The sequence below is a fragment of the Gossypium arboreum genome, chromosome 3 (assembly GCF_025698485.1).
Source record: "Gossypium arboreum isolate Shixiya-1 chromosome 3, ASM2569848v2, whole genome shotgun sequence".
Taxonomy (NCBI): domain Eukaryota; kingdom Viridiplantae; phylum Streptophyta; class Magnoliopsida; order Malvales; family Malvaceae; genus Gossypium; species Gossypium arboreum.
This window is the reverse complement of record NC_069072.1, coordinates 6,480,136-6,497,034: the sequence shown is the minus strand read 5'-3', so window position 1 is coordinate 6,497,034 and position 16,899 is coordinate 6,480,136. Positions and strand designations below refer to the sequence as shown.

The window sequence follows — 16,899 nt, the reverse complement described above, 5'->3', positions numbered from 1 at the left end:
AAATGGGTGCTAAAGGAGTACTAACGAGCTTAGCACTCTGCATATTGAACACCGCAAAGAACTTTCTTAATGTACCCTTCCGACTTAGGTACAATTTACTTGCTTTTCTATCTCGAGAATCTCCATACCAAGTATCTTCTTTGCTGGTCCTAAATCTTTCATCTCAAATTCTTCACTTAGTTGGGCTTTAACCTTTCTTATCTCTCTTTTATCTTTTCTTTGCTATCAACATGTCATCAACATAAAGAAGTAGATACACAAAAGAACCATCACTTATTTTTCTTAAAGTAGACACAACTGTCAAAACTACTTCTTTTGAAATCATGAGAAGTCATAAAGGAATCAAACCTCTTGTACCACTGTCTTGGTGATTGTTTCAAACCGTAAAGGGACTTTTTCAAGAAGCAAACATAGTCCTCTTTTTCGAGACTATAAAACCCTCTGGTTGTTGCATGTAAATATCTTCCTCAAGTTCTCCATGCAAAATGCGTTTTACATCTAACTGCTCAAGCTCCAAATCATGCATGGCCACAATACCAAGCAAAGCTCGAATCGAACTATGCTTAACAACCGGAGAGAACACATCTGTGAAGTCCACTCGGAATTTGATCAGTAACCCTTTGCAACAAGCCTTGCTTTATATCCGGGTTCTTCAACTCCTGAGTCCCTTCTTTCTTTTAAACACCCATTTACAACGAACGACCTTTTTACCTTTAGGAAGTTTTACAAGATCCCATGTTACTGTTTTTGTGGAGTGATTCCATCTCCTCTTGCATAGCAAACATCCACTTTTACGAGTCTTCACGACTAATCGCCTCGAATAATTAAATGGCTCTTGATTCGCATCTATATCTTCACCACATTTAAAGCATAAGCAACTAGATCAACCTCGGCATACTTCTTTGGAGGTTTAATTTCTCTTCTTGTCCTGTTTTTGGCGATAGAGTATTACGGTGAAGAAGCAACTCTATTCTCAATTTTGTCTTGGCTTGAGGAGTTGATTACGTATTAATCGATGCTCCACCGCTTTTGGTTTTCTTTATTGGAAGAGTCTTTAAGAGATAAGTTAGGTAGCATAGCGGTTTCATCAAAACAACATCTCTGCTAATCACAACTTTTCTATTTTCAGGACACCATAACTTATAGCCTTTTACACCACTTTATAACCAAGAAAAACGCATTTAATGGATCTCGGTTCCAATTTTCCATTATCAACATGAGCATCGCAGACACCCAAAAATCTTTAAATCGAATAATTAGCGGGATTACGGACCATACCTCTTGTGGAGTCTTTTTCTCAATGGCAGCGGATGGAGATCGGTTGATCAAAAACATGCAATAGAGGTCGCTTACGCCCAAAATGACTTGATAAGTTGGCATTTGACAACATACATCGAACCTTCTCCATGATCGTTCGTTCATTCGCTTCGCAACACCGTTTTCTTTGTGGAGTATGACGAATCAAGTGTCTCATGATCCCTTCGACTTGCACAATCTATTAAACTCATCGAGCGAACTCTAAGCCATTGTGCATGCGGAGGTATTTTATCTGCTTTTCCGTCTGTTTTTCAATCATAATTTTCCAAGACTTAAATGTGGAAAACACATCGCTTTTACCTTCGGAAGAACGCCCAAACTTTTCGGAAAAATCATCAATAAAGGTTAGCATATAATTAGCTCCACCTCTCGAAGGCACTCTGACGGCCCCCACGATCGAATGGATATACTCCAACGTTTCCTTCGTGTTATGGATTCCTCTAGTGAATCGAACTCTCTTTGCTTCCCAAAACACAAGGTGCTCACGAAATTCGGTTTGCAAATTCCTTGCCCATGAAGAAGTCCTCTTTTGCTTAATTCTACCATGCCATTCTCACTCATATGCCCTAGGCGCATATGCCAAAGTTTAGTAATATCATCATCTGACAAGGAAGAGGAAGCGGCAATTGCATCACCGATAATGATAGAGAACCACAGAAAACATATAACTTGGCAATCTTTCTTTGCCCTTTCATCACAACAAGGACCCTTTGAAATCTTTAAAACCCCACTTTCACCGTGTATCTGCACTTTTGAATCAAGAGTACTCAACGAAATTAAATTTCTTTTCAATTCGGAACATGCCGCGTCACTAAGTGTTACGACAACTCCATCAAACATCTTAACTTTAATTGTTCCAACACTTGCGATTTTACATGAAGCATTATTTCCCATCAAAACAACACCTTCGAATCTTGTTTCATAAGTTGTAAACCAATCCCGATTGGGACTCATGTGGAAGGTGCAGACTGAATCAAGTATCCACTCCTCGCTTACTTTAGAATCATTGATGAAGCAACTAGAAGTTCACCATCGTTGTAGTCTTCTACAACATCGACTTCACCGAATTTTCGGTTGTTTTCCTTTTGATTCGCAGCCTCCCTTTTAATCTTATTTTGTAGCTTATAGCACTCGATTTAATGTGCCATTTCTTCTTGCGAAGTTGCAAGTTTTACCTCTGTTTGAAGATTTCGATCTACCCTTAGATTTACCACGAGGATTCCGTTCTGTGTTCTACCACGATCATCATCAACATTCCGGTCTTGTCTCTCACGAACAATGAGACCCTCTCCACGAGAGTTGGGTTTAACCACAAGATGCTTCATCTTATCATACGAGGTTAAAGAATCATAAACCTCATCAAGCTGTGAGAGACTCGCGGCTATATAAAATCGTGTCTCTAAAGGTTGAATAAGGCGGGGCAACGAACAAAGTAGAATCAACCCTAGATCTTCCTTATCATCTTGAACCTCCATGGCCTCCAAGTTTGAGAGAATTTCTTTAAACACTTAAGTGTTCGTATCGACGCACCTTCCTCCAAACGATGAGCATAAAGACGCCGCTTCATATGCAACTTGCTTGTTAGAGTTTTCGACATACATATTTGTTCTAGCCTCTTCCATAATGCAATGCGCAGTTTTCTCTTTCATCACATCCTGCAAAATTTCGTTGGACAAATGCGATGTAATTGTGTTAATGCCTTCGATCCTTACGCTTCTTCTCTTCATCTGTTAATGTCGAAGGCATCTTATCTATCCTAGCAGGGCATCCTCTAGATCCATCTGTGCAAGAAGCGCTTGCATCTTAATTTGCCACAACGCAAATCGGTGTTGCGATCCAACAGTGAATTTCATACTTCAAAGACGCCATTACCGTGATCGAGATGAATAACCGGAAGCTCGATACCAATTTGTGAAAATAAAATAGAATAAAATAAATAAAATAAAGAACACATAAATTTTACGTGAAACCCTTTCGGAAAAAAAAACCACAGGCAGGAGGAGAAGAAAATTCACTATGTCGAAAAATTTTTACTCTAATACAAGAGGAATAGACTATGTCTATTTATAGGCTTGCAAAGCCATATTCTAGTAGGATTGAAACACCTTATCCTAATCAATATAAAATAGATGGAGTTTAATAAGGTTTAAAACCTTATTCTAAAATAAAATAAAAGAAGTCTAGTTCTATATGGATTTTACTTTTATTTTATTTTCCATCGTATTTTATTTAAATAAGAATTTGGGTCACTTAATTCTAACAATGATTATCAACCAATGAAAGAGCAACATGAAAAATTCGAGCACCAATAGGAAAACCTTTCATCAAGTCAGCCAAAATATCAGAGGTATAATTCACCTCCCTTGGTATTTGCTTAATGGCCACTCTCTTTTTGCATCTGCACAGTTCTTGGATTCGGCTCACCAAATCTCTGTTTGAATGACCTCTGATATCACCATGGATACCTTTGATAGCTAGAGCATGATCAGTTTCAACAATAACATTTTCCATACTAATTGGAGACCATCATAAATAGCCAAAGCTCAGCTTGCTGTACACTACATCTACCAATGTTTCTTCTAATTCCCTACATCCATCTACCATGCTCATCATGTGCCACTACTGCTAAACAGGCAAGTCCCGAACTCGGATTATGAGCGCCATCTGTATTTAGTTTAAAAGAACTAGTAGGTGATGAAACCTACCTTTGATCCCTAATACGATTTATAGTACTCCCACTTGAATTGACATGGCTCTGGTTAATGGATCTCACCCAACACCATGAAGAATAGATCATGCTGATTATGTTAAAAGGAGCATCTTGGAACATACAAAAATTCTTTTGTTTCCAAATCCTCCAGCAAACAGTACCAAATAAAGATGGCCAATCCACATCTTGAAAGACTAAATCAAGTTCATTCATCAAATTAGCAAAAAGCCTATCCTCCAATGAATAAAAGAAAAATCTAGACGATAGCCTCGAGGGGATGATCTACTCCCATGCTTCTTTTGTGTTACAATAGTCTTGTAACACATGAATACAAGATTCTTCAACGTTCCCACAAAACTTACACGAAGGGCTCTGATAAACCTATCCTACAACGTTCCACATTAGTAAAAAGATGACATTTAAATATATTAACCAAATGAAATGACGAACACGTTGTGGACCAATCAAAGACCAAACAAGCTTCCATTTAACCCCCGATATGTTTAAGGTGCTTTCATTAGCATACCATAAGCTGCTTTGACAGTAAAATTACAATTAGTGGCCCAATTCAAAATAATAACATCACGACCTACTAAGGAATTTGGAGTCAGTATACCTGCAATATAAGTAAGAGTACTATTATTTAAAAAACACTGTATATAATCCCAATTCCAGTTACCCTCCATAGTCACTACCTCTTGAAGGGTGATAGATTCATCAATAAGAGAATGATCCAGACAATAATTAATAAGAAAACCCACCTCTGCTAACCAACTATCTGTCCAGAATTTGATAAGATTCCCATCATCAACCGACCAAAGAAGACTTTGGCGCAAAAGAGGCCAAACCTTAGCAAGCGATCTCCAAACAAAAGAACACTTACTACTTGAAATATTCTCAAGGCAATCCTTAAAAAGCTTATACTTGGCTCGGAGCACCTTAACCCACAAAGCTTGCTTGTTAGTATTAAAACCCAACTTAAGCACAAAAGAATCATTTTGTTCTTTAAGGCATTAGATACCTAATCCCCCATTAGACAGAAGCTGACAACAATCCCCTACCTTACCAAAGGCGGTTTCTGATTAGCCGTTGGACTCCTCCAAATAAATCTCCAGGCAATCTTCTCAATTTCTACACAAATGCTAGAAGGAATATTCACAGTTTGCATAAAATAATTGGGTATAGACAACAAAACTGACTGAGTTAAAGTGACCCACCGTGCCATAGAAAGCATTTTGGCATTCCAGTTGTCCAACTTTCGTTTGACCTTATCCATAACGAATTTAAAGGTATTCACCGTTACTTGTCGATGAAAAAGAGGCATGCCCAAATAGATCCCCAAATCATCAATTTGACGAAAACCAAGAACACTACAAATAACATTATCATAGTTTGAATCAATATTCTTAGAGAAGAACACATTGGTTTTAAGCCGACTAACTTTATGTCCTAAAGCAACTCCAAACGTATTAAAAGCATCCTTAATTCTTCTTGCCTAATCAATATTTGCTTCTACAAATAAGATAATGTCATTAGCGAAAAATATATGTGAGATGGGTGATCCATTCTTCCCCAGCACAATTGGTCTTCAAGTCTTGTCCTCAACTCTTCTGTGGATAAGTTGACCCAATTTCTTCATACATAAAAAAAAATGTAAAAAGACAATGAGCAACCTTGCCTAATACCCCTTCTCGGAGAACTCATTCGGAAGCTTCCCATTCCATATAATCTACATGGAAACCGTTGTAATACATTTCATGATTACCCTAGACAAATTTGACAGAAAACCAACATCCACTAAAGTGTCTTCGATAAAATCCTAATGGAGATCATAGGCTTGTTCCAAATCCACTTTAATGGCCATCCATATTTTCTTCCCTTTTTTTACGCATCGAGTGTACAATTTCTTGAGCAATGATAATATTATTCGTAATATGCTTCTTGCCACAAAGCTAACTTGGTTCTGTGCAATAAGAGAAGGGAAGACTGGCCTAAACCGATTTGCAATAAATTTTGTGACAATCTTGTATAAAACATTGCAAAGGCTAATCGGACAAAACTGAGCCAAGGATTTAGGATTTTTAGTTTTAGGGATAAGAACAAAAAAAAATCTTATTGTAGACAACCAATTTTGCCCGGGCCCATTAGAATAAAAAATAGAAATTAAAAACCAAAAAATAAAACAAAAATAAAAAAACACACAAATAAAAAAATTCAAATGTCAATGTCCTTTTACAAATTTGACCAGCCCAAATACAATTTCAACCCAAATTCTAAAATCCCTAACCCATGACCCAATAAACAACAAAACCCGAGGCCCAATACACCCAAAGTTATTTCAGCACCTTGTGAATGCCAGAAGATTCTGGAACGAGTTGGAAAGGCACCAGAAGGTTGGTCTCACACGAGAGGCCCTCGCGCTCGGCCTCCACGTCACCCGGGGTCATCTTCTCCGTACGACCGTCCCTGCAAAAGAACACACGAGAAGAAAAGATAACAGAATACAACAGATGACAGCCAATAAAATGTATTTTTATTTTTTATTTATTTTTTTCTCTGTAAATCCGGCTATAAAAAGCCGAGAATATGTACCTGCAAATTTACGCAGAATATACACTTACACACACTACAAAATTCCAATACCAGAAATCAAAGAAATCAGAAGGTGACTCAATTTTTTTCTCTTTCGTCTTCAATATATACATATCTATATATATATTTTTTTCGCATATACCTGGCTTTTCTTTAGTTTTTTAAAAAGGAAAGAAAAAGAACAAATTACCTTTGATAAATGCATTGATGAGATCCCTTGGCTTCTCTGTTGAAATCGGGGACAGAAATGCGGATTCACAAATGAAAATGGTCTTTGAAGTGTTGATTTCAATTGAAATAAAGGCTGTTTCCATACACCTCACCAATTTTAATGGTGTACTGGTGCTGAAATAGCCTTAGAAATTAAGGGTTGCTGAGTCAAAACCCTAAATAAATTGGCTGTTTGGCTTGCGTTTGGAAGGAATGGTTAATAGCCATTCAATTTCCTTTAAATTTTGGGTAAATAATGAAACGGTACAGCTTTAGGAAGGAGCAACCCGCGCGTCAGCCCGTCCAAAAGACCCGGATCCACGCTTTTGCGCTCAAAAGGGGTTATTTTGCATCAAGTCCCTCTCCTTTTGTGTTGCATTCTGATTAGCCCCTAATTGCAACTTACCAGTTTTTTTTAAAATTTTCCCTAACATTTGCGCGTTTTTTCAATTGGATCTGCACCGCAACATTATGCTTTGGGGCCTGGAAAATTTTCCATTCTAGTCCCTATATGTTAATGCGCATTACACATTGATCCCATTTATGATTACTTTATTCGTAGATTGACCCTCTTGTTTTAATTCTGTTTTAATTAAGTTTGTTAAACACTGTATATTCACGTTCTATTACGTGTTGGATTATATGTGTGGATATTTTAATGATCTTGGCACTTTTATTCTATTATTTTGATAATTTGTATATTATTTGCAATAAAGTTCATTCTAATTTATGTATGCTATTAATTTTATGTCGTTTTTTTAAATTTATTTATATTTTTAATATTTATATTCATTTATTTTATGTGTCATTTAAGTTATCATTAGGCGTATATTTTAACATTTATATATTTAATTTGCATCCATTATTAAAGTCAAGATATTCTTATATATATATATATATATATATATATATTTAATAAACTTGTATAATTGTGTTTTAAAATTATCACGTATATAATTTATGATAAGATTAAGTCAATTTTATAATTCATATTTTAAGTCAATGTTATCTTGGTCATACTATTATTTTTAAAATTTCTTCATATATATATTACCCTTTAAAGTTATTTATGCATATAATATATTTTTTAAGAACCATATTTTAAATCATGCAACTTATTTATTGTATACATTCTTATATTATCCTTATGTATGTATTATTTATATGTTTTATCAATCCGAATTAATTTGTGCATGTAAAATTATGTTATATATATTATTTGTTTTAAATTTCCTTTATAACTATAGTTTTATAAGTATACATCACTAAATTTAAGTGTTTTGTAAGTATAGTTTTTTTTACCTTCTTGTGTATATGATTATATTTTCTAAATTTGCTTATCTATTACTTATATATTTATTGAATTTTTTTATACATTATTAATTCCATGCCTTTTTTATAAACAAATATTTCCAAATTTATATATATATATATATATATATATATATATATATATATGTTTTATAAAGTTATTATGTATATTATATCTTATCACGTATTTTATAATTCCTTCATATTTTTTTACATTATTCAAGTTACTATGTATTTTGTCATTTTTTTAGATGAATTCGTGTTTAAAATAATGTGCATATAATTTGATTCAAACTTTTGAAAATGTCCAATATCATATCGACCTTTCATTCCATTTTATTTTGTACATATTTTATGGATAATTTTACATTATGTCATGTGAATTATTGTTGTATATCATTTTTATTGATTATTCATTATCCATGATTAAGAATTTGTCACATTTTGTTTAGAATAGCTATACATAATTGGGGATTTGTCAATTGCGACTTGTTGTGACTTATATATCATGTTCATAAATTCTTCCTCATGCAAACGTTTTGATACAACTCATTAAGCATTCTATTTTAAAATAGATTAACACATTTTTGAGCAAGTCTTCAATTTTTTTTATCATTCAAAAAATTTTAAAATAAGACAATATCTAATATGTGGGGAATTCGGAAAATTGTGATCAATCGTATTGGGTATGATTTTTCGGTGAACCAAATATTTGGATAACCTTTTTATAATCTTTACGAGTTTTTTAAAAGTCAAACAATCAATAGTATTTTTAAAGATATAAAGGATCGTATCTAATCGTACTGGGTATGATACTGCATATCTTTGAAACAAGAGATTTTTGACCTCTACTTTGAGCTATTCAAACAGTTTTTTAAAAAAAAATCATACTTCGAAAAATCTTTTCTTTAAAAAAACTTTTGATATAAAGATAGCATCAAATCAATTGGGTACCAATTTTTGGGCGTAATGAGGGTGCTAACCCTTCCTCATGCGTAACCGACTCCCGAACCCGTTTTTTTATTTTACATAAACTAAATTTATTTTTTATTGAGTAAAGTGTTTTAATAGGTGATCCAATCACACCTACATCAAGAGATTGGTGGCGACTCTACATTTTTGTTTTTCAAAGTCGATCCCCATTGCTTTCAAAATAAAAAGGGTTTCGACACTTATTAATGCTACAGATAAGAGTATGACCAGAAAAACTCCACATACCTAATTACACGTCTGAACTAATCGTATCCCATTGACTCTGGTAGAACAAAGCATGGATTCCATTCGAATTCGGAGCCTTCAAGGATCCCATGCTAAACAAAGCATAACAAATTTCCTCACTAGTGACATCCAAAGCTAGAAAATCTAGAGAGCCAGAATCTAGAGTCGAGAAACAACCATGCAAAGGGAACAAGCCGAGAGCTTGATCATCCAAAGAGTAGAGTGAAGAGAAGTATTAGACTGCCTCCTCTTGAAGAACCTCATTGTCATTACACCAAAGATCTCCAACTTTTAAAGCAGAAATTCTGTTTAAATTTTGCCTAACGAGAGCTTATTATGCAAGAATTTTGTATTCTAGTCTCCAAACTGAATCCAATTTATTCTTGATTTTTGTTTCCATTATAAATCTTCCTCATCAAGGACCTTTTCATACTTAACACGCAAATTACATTCAAGTTCCAAAAGGAAACTTGAACACCTTCGGTCTAATGCAGCTTGAACCTTATCAATACGATGAGCAAGCCAGTGTTTCCTTCTAACAATATGACCAAAAACCTTAGAATTTCATCTTTTTAGTTCCGTAGTGAGTGAGCTAAGATTACTCAATATGTCCGCCCCATATCTCCAATTGTCACGAACAAGTTGTGCAAAAGACGGTTGATTAACCCAAGGGGCTAAGAAACGAAAAGGCCTATCATTCCGAGCTTGTCTTGGGGAGTTCATTGATAACAAGATAGGTTTATCATCCGATTTTAAGTGAGGAAGATGGACAATAGTCGCTTTGGGAAACACTGACACCACCACTATACCTATAACCTTCCCAACCTAGCCTAGACGTTAGACCCGAATTTAGAAGATCATATCAGTCACCGAGATGACCTAAAGGGTTATCGGAGCTTTTGAAAACAGTTATTTTAAAATATTTGTTCAATTCAGTAAAAAATTCAGTTACAATCCGTTTTATTATCCTCAAAATCTTAATTTTAATTTGGCAGCAGAAAAAAAACTGTGAAAGGAGGAAAGGGGAAGAAAGAGGGAGGTGCTTGGAGTCATTTGGCCCCATGTTTCCTTGCAACGTAGCTGCCATATCTCACTGAACGACTTGCTGCTTTAGTTTCTGGCATTGGATCATGAAAGCGACTGCCACACTTGAAAAAAAAGCCATAAACATTGACAATATAGTCTAAATGGGGTCGCTTTCATCTAATATAATGTAATAAAGCTAAAATGGTGAAAAGAGGAAGTGCATGGAGTCCCGCGAAATCAGTTATCATATCTTAATCACACAAGAAGACGAAAAAACACAAATTAAAGTTAAGGGGGTCCCTCCTAATAACCAAAAAATCCAAGCGCCTTGACTTCTTTGCCCAAACCATCCAATCACTTTTGACCCCACTCTTACCTATGCCATTGCTAACCCCCTCTAAAGGTGTGTTCATAGTTTGAGATCGAGATTTGGAGTCCTATCAAACACACTCTATGAGGTTTTTTTTTTTCAGATTTAAAGACCAGCAACGGACTACTTTTAGACTAACAACATTGAATCCGAAATACAATTGGCGGTGCTACCTGGAAAAGCATAAGAGTAAAGTCACAAGGGAAAATTCATTTTTTAAAAATCCTATTCCAGCTATATGCGACAATATTTCACCATCATCCTTGACAGTCGATTTCCTGAACAGTTTTAGCTGCCTTGTGCTTGGTGGGGGCGTTTTTAGATAATGGAAAACAACAGCACATCACTTGTTACATAGAGAAGAGAATATGAAAATTTCTACACAACAGGTGGTTCCTAAGCTAATGATTGTCTCCCTAGTTTTTGATACTCAAAACAAAAATCATTACTGCAAGAATCGTTTGTCAAGACAGATGCTACCCTCATTATTTTTGCACACACTTGTGTTTTGCAGTTACATTCTTTGTTCTTCTGCTAAAGAGACCATAACATCAAACAGTTCGATCAGTGATGGTGAAGGAGATAGCCTGGTTTCGCCAGGAAAAAGGTTTGAACTTGGATTTTTTACTCCTAATGGAAGCTCCAACACCAGGAGATACTTGGGGATATGGTATTATGGCTCAAACCCGCAAACGGTCGTATGGGTTGCCAATAGAGACAAGCCACTTTTAGATGATAGTGGAGTCTTTGTTGTTGGAGAAGATGGCAACCTCAAGATGCTGGATGGAAATGGGGAATCTTTCTGGTCAACGAATCTTAAAGCAGTGCCTTCTGGATATACAAAAGCCAAACTGACAGATACTGGGAACCTGGTGCTGTTCAATGAAGAACAAGAAAGCCACTCAGAAAGCATTATATGGGAGAGTTTTCATAATCCCACTGATACATTTCTTCCAGGGATGAGAATGGATGAAAATATGGTACTAACTTCTTGGAAAAGTTTTGATGATCCAGCTCCAGGGAATTTCACATTTCAGATAGACCAAGAAAGAGTAAACCAGTTCATTATTTGGAAAAGAACAACAAGGTATTGGAAAAGTGGTGTTTCTGGTAAATTCATTGGCCCTGATGGGATGCCTTCAGCCATGCCATCAGCAATTTCTTTCTTTTTGTCAAATTTTACCACCGTTGTACTCCACAACGAGTCCATGCCACATCTTACCACCTCATTATACAGCGACACAAGGATGACTATCAGTTTCTCCGGTCAAATTCAGTATTTCAAGTGGGATTCTGGGAAGATCTGGTCCTTGATTTGGGCTGAGCCTAGAGATAAATGCAGTATCTACAATGCATGTGGAAATTTCGGTAGCTGCAACAGTAACAATGACTTGATGTGTAAATGTTTGCCTGGCTTTGCACCTAGCTCCCTTGCAAATTGGAATAACCAGGATTATTCTGATGGATGCACTAGGAACTCGAGAATCTGCGACAAGAAGGCTAAGATCGATACGTTCTTGAGTTTGAATATGATGGAAGTGGGGAATCCAGACTCTCAGTTTAATGCTAAGGGTGAAATGGAATGCAAATTTGAGTGCCTTAGCAACTGTCAGTGCCAGGCGTTTTCCTATGAAGAACCTGATAATATGCAACAAGGTGGTAGCCGCATTGCTGCATGCTGGATTTGGTTGGAAGATCTCAACAATATCCAGGAAGAGTACGAAGGTGGCCGTAACCTTAATGTCCGGTTACCCGTTTCTGATGTAGGTACAATTCTTTTCCTTCTCAAATTCGCTTGAATTCATAATCCTTGATAAGTTAATGGTACATTTTGCTTTATGACTATCCCCTTTCTATGTTAGATGCAATATATAGATTTATGAGAAGCCTCTAAGGTCATACTCAACATTGTGTGAAACTATAATCCTTGAGAAAACATGCAGATAAAATTTGAAGTCGTTTTATGTCTGCAGAATCAACCAGAAGAAGTTGTGAGACTTGTGGCACAAACCTGATTCCATATCCACTTAGCACTGGACCAAAATGTGGTGACGCCATGTACCTCAATTTTCACTGCAACTTCTCTTCAGGGGAAGTTACCTTTGATGTTCCTAGTGGCACTTATAGGGTCACAAGCATAAGTCCAGAAACACGAAAATTCATCATTCAAACCAACGATGCAAACGATTGTAAGGCTGGAAATTCAGGTGATGATTTCTTTCGGTTCAAGCAGCCATCACCATTTCATGTTACTAGCAGATGTAATGCAGATGAAGTAGAGATAGGTTGGGATCCTCCATTGGAACCAACCTGCTCTTCACCTACAGATTGCAAAGATTGGCCAAATTCAACTTGTAATGTAACAAGCAATGGAAAGAAAAGGTGCCTCTGCAATACAAACTTCCGATGGGATAACTTGAGTGTGAATTGCTCTGAAGGTAGAATAACATCATTTTTTTCAGTATGTCCTCAAATAGTTCAAAACTTAAAAGGGTCCTTCACTTTTCCTGCAGATAATGGCTATGGACAAAAGAAATACAAGTCTTCAACCAGAAAGATCGCTTTGTCTCTAACTCTGGTAATAGCTTGCATTAGCGCAATCGTTATAACCATTGTGTCAAGCGCCATTGGTTATGTTTACTTGAAGAGAAGAAAACAGGTCGAGGGAGAAGGTAACTAGCAACCCAATTTTCTTGTCTTTTGTTTCAGAACTTGAATTACAATTTTTTTAATGGCTATTCTATATGGTTAAAAGGGGTAATGTTTATTTGAAATTCAGGGATATGGGGAAACATTCAAAGAAAATCTGCACTTCACTTATATGGCAGCGCCAGTGAGAGACATGTCAAAGACCTGATCGATTCAGGGCGGTTTAAAGAAGATGATACAGACGGAATAGAGGTGCCATTTTTTCATTTAGAAAGTATTCTTTCTGCAACAAGAAACTTCTCAAACGCAAACAAGCTGGGGCAAGGGGGATTCGGACCAGTTTACAAGGTAATAGATTCTTATTCTACTACTGTTTAAATTTCATCATCTAGTTTTGTTTGGTTATAAAGGAATGCGTGAAACTGGAACCTATTACCAGGGTAAGTTCCCCGGAGGGCAAGAGATTGCTGTAAAGAGGCTCTCAAGTGGTTCAGGGCAAGGCTTAGAGGAATTCAAAAATGAGGTGGTCTTGATTGCAAGACTTCAACATAGGAATCTCGTTAGACTATTAGGCTATTGTGTTGCAGGAGATGAAAAGATGCTACTCTATGAGTATATGCCTAACAAAAGCTTAGACTCCTTCATATTTGGTGAGTCAAATGTGTATTTATCGAATATTATATATGTATTCACAGAAACTAAGCAGTCACTAAAGATATGTTCTTCAATGGAAATGACATACCTTAACAAGATCGGAAGCTATGCGTTCTACTCGATTGGGATATGCGATACCGTATAATATTGGGAATTGCTCGAGGCCTTCTATATCTCCACCAAGATTCAAGGCTGAGGATAATTCACAGAGATCTAAAAACAAGCAACATTCTACTAGATGAGGAGATGAATCCAAAGATTTCCGATTTCGGGATGGCAAGGATTTTTGGTGGCAAAGAAACTTCTGCAAACACAAATAGAGTAGTTGGAACTTAGTAAGCTTTGCCTTTACTTGACTCCTATTGTACAATCATATTGGTTTATAGTCTCTTACCTTTTGATGTTGCAGTGGATATATGTCGCCTGAGTATGCACTAGATGGCCTTTTCTCATTCAAATCAGATGTATTTAGCTTCGGTGTTGTCGTAATTGAGATCATCAGCGGGAAGAGGAACACCGGATTTTATCAGCCTGAACAGTCATTGAGCCTTCTAGGTTATGTAAGTTATTTATGTTCTATTTCACTCACCCTCCTACAATATTTGATCTTATTCTCTACTTACTTTCATCTTTGCATATTATACAACTCTTCCCAGGCATGGCATATGTGGAAAACAGACAAGGCAATGAATTTACTGGACCAGACACTGCGTGAGAGTTGCAAAGCAGACGAGCTGCTAAAGTGTCTAAACGTAGGACTGTTGTGCGTACAAGAAGACCCTGGTGATCGTCCCACCATGTCACAGGTAGTATTCATGCTTGGCAGCGAGAATGCATCGCTTCCGGCACCAAAACAACCGGCATTCGTAGTCAGGCGATGCCCTTCTAGCAAAGCTTCTTCATCTAGCAAACCAGAGACATTTTCCCAAAATGAGCTAACCGTTACCTTGGAACATGGTAGGTAGTTCTCAAGAAGCCACTTGAAGAATCAAATTTTATTTATTTCTAGTTTTATATCATTTAATAATTCGTACTGCCCTTGATTTTGCAATTGCTATGTTTAAGAATTAAATGTAAGTACTTAATTTTTTTTTATCAGTTCCAGATATCAAATATGCTGTCAGCCAAACATTTGTTATCTGTGATTGTCTGCTGAAGCCTGTCTAATTCAAATCGTATTCTGGGCCTGACTAAAGTGTTTGGGTGGTCTTAATAGCAAATCCATACTCTTATGGGTACATACACAGTGCACCCTAAAAGATTAAATTTCCAAATTGCAGCGTGGAGAGATTGAGTTTATTGCTACGATGGTAAAGGATTAAATCTGAGTAAAAAATTTAAATTACTTTATTTAACGAATCAATATTATTTAGTTTGAAATTTTTTGTATTAATGAAATAAAATTCGACTAAATTGATTTAAATAAATTTGATTAAGTTAAATTAAAGAAGAATTAAATAGGTCAAATTAAAATTTTATTGTTAGTATTATTAAATTATAAGCTGAAGTACATAAATTTAAAATCATATATATTTGATGATTTATTTGTTTAAATCCTAAAATTTATCAATTTGAAAAATAAATAAATTTTTGAAAATTAAAATTTTTTATAGATTCTTTAAAGAAAATCTTGAATATTATATATTTTAATTTTTAAAGATTATTTTGAATTGTTTTATATGTTTTATGAAATGAACTCAAGAGGTATTCCATCAATTTGTTAATCGATTTTTTGGTTACATCAAATTACAAAAATTCAACTTGATTCAAATTCAATAAATCAAATCACTTATTTAAAAATAACAATTCGATTTGATTAATTTAAAATTCGATCTTACTTGCTGGGGTTGTCCAAAATTTAAAATTGAAATTAAAGTATGAACAAAAAAATTGATAACCAAAGTGTTATGCCCCACATTTTACATAGTTTATTCCGTTAAATATGTACGCTATTGAGATGCTGTCGGCAGTAGAGGAACGTGTGGATAAACTCGAGGGATCCATGGAGGACGTAAAGGAGGCACTCGATGGGTTCGAGGGTCACATAGACAACTGGAAGGAACAGTCCAGAGACTATGTAAAGATGTCTCTTGATTCGACCATGGATAAGGTAAACGAGTTATTTGATTCACATAAAGATAAACTGTCGGACAGGAACGATGCTCTTGAGGCCATATTGATGGCTTTGAAGGAGGAAACAATGGCCACGACGCTGGCTTTAAGCACAAGAATAGAGGAGCTCGAGGGAGAGTTGGCCTTGTGTCGAGCAGCTGTGGGGGAAGGAGTGTCAAGTGCAGCACTCAGTAGCGAGTATGTCCCGAAGTCGAAAGAGTTTGTGGGGACAAGGTCTGTATGTGATGTGGACAATTTCTTGTGGAGGATGGAAAACTACTTCCGTGGCAAAGGCATCGTGGATGATGCGGGTAAGGTACAAACTGCTTCATTATTTCTTACTGATATTGCGCTTTTATGGTGGCGAGGTAGGACCACAGATAAAAGGCAAGGTGAGATTGGAACATGGGAGAAGTTCCAATGCAAGTTGAAGGGACAGTTTTACCCGGAATTTGCCGAGGAAGAAGCTCGGGCAAGGTTGCAAGGGATAACGCAACGGGGCATAGTGGGGGAGTATGTTCGTGAGTTCAAGGAACTCGTGCTCCAAGTGTCGGATGTGACCGAGAAAGAAGCAATGCTTGCTTTTCAAGAGGGATTGAAGCCGTGGGTCAGACAGGAGGTGGAACAAAGAGGTGTCCAAAAGCTGTCGAAAGCCATGAAGGTAGCGGTATCCGTGGTTAAGCTTGGTCTAGGGAAAGACAAGCTTGGATCTTCCAAGTCCGAGGAAAGG

The 16,899-nt window shown here is 36.3% G+C and overlaps 1 protein-coding gene and 2 long non-coding RNA genes across 3 annotated transcripts; 1 reads left to right on the top strand and 2 right to left on the bottom strand.

The window, feature by feature from the left end:
- Positions 1–6,216: 6,216 nt before the first annotated feature.
- On the bottom strand, positions 6,217–7,263 carry LOC108476259 (uncharacterized). The gene is made up of 2 exons (XR_001870092.2): positions 6,810–7,263; positions 6,217–6,493 (listed from the first exon to the last, which is right to left on the bottom strand). It is a non-coding gene; the product is annotated as an uncharacterized LOC108476259 (long non-coding RNA).
- A 3,235-nt stretch (positions 7,264–10,498) lies between these two features.
- On the top strand, positions 10,499–15,170 carry LOC108476257 (G-type lectin S-receptor-like serine/threonine-protein kinase At4g03230). The gene is made up of 8 exons (XM_017778410.2): positions 10,499–12,521; positions 12,728–13,192; positions 13,268–13,426; positions 13,534–13,751; positions 13,843–14,053; positions 14,155–14,392; positions 14,467–14,617; positions 14,714–15,170. The coding sequence occupies exons 1-8, from the start codon at positions 11,123–11,125 to the stop codon at positions 15,020–15,022; spliced, it is 3,150 nt and encodes a 1,049-aa protein (XP_017633899.2). The 5' UTR covers positions 10,499–11,122; the 3' UTR covers positions 15,023–15,170.
- Positions 14,021–14,587, bottom strand: LOC128290240 (uncharacterized). The gene is made up of 2 exons (XR_008279913.1): positions 14,452–14,587; positions 14,021–14,361 (listed from the first exon to the last, which is right to left on the bottom strand). It is a non-coding gene; the product is annotated as an uncharacterized LOC128290240 (long non-coding RNA).
- Positions 15,171–16,899: the final 1,729 nt, after the last annotated feature.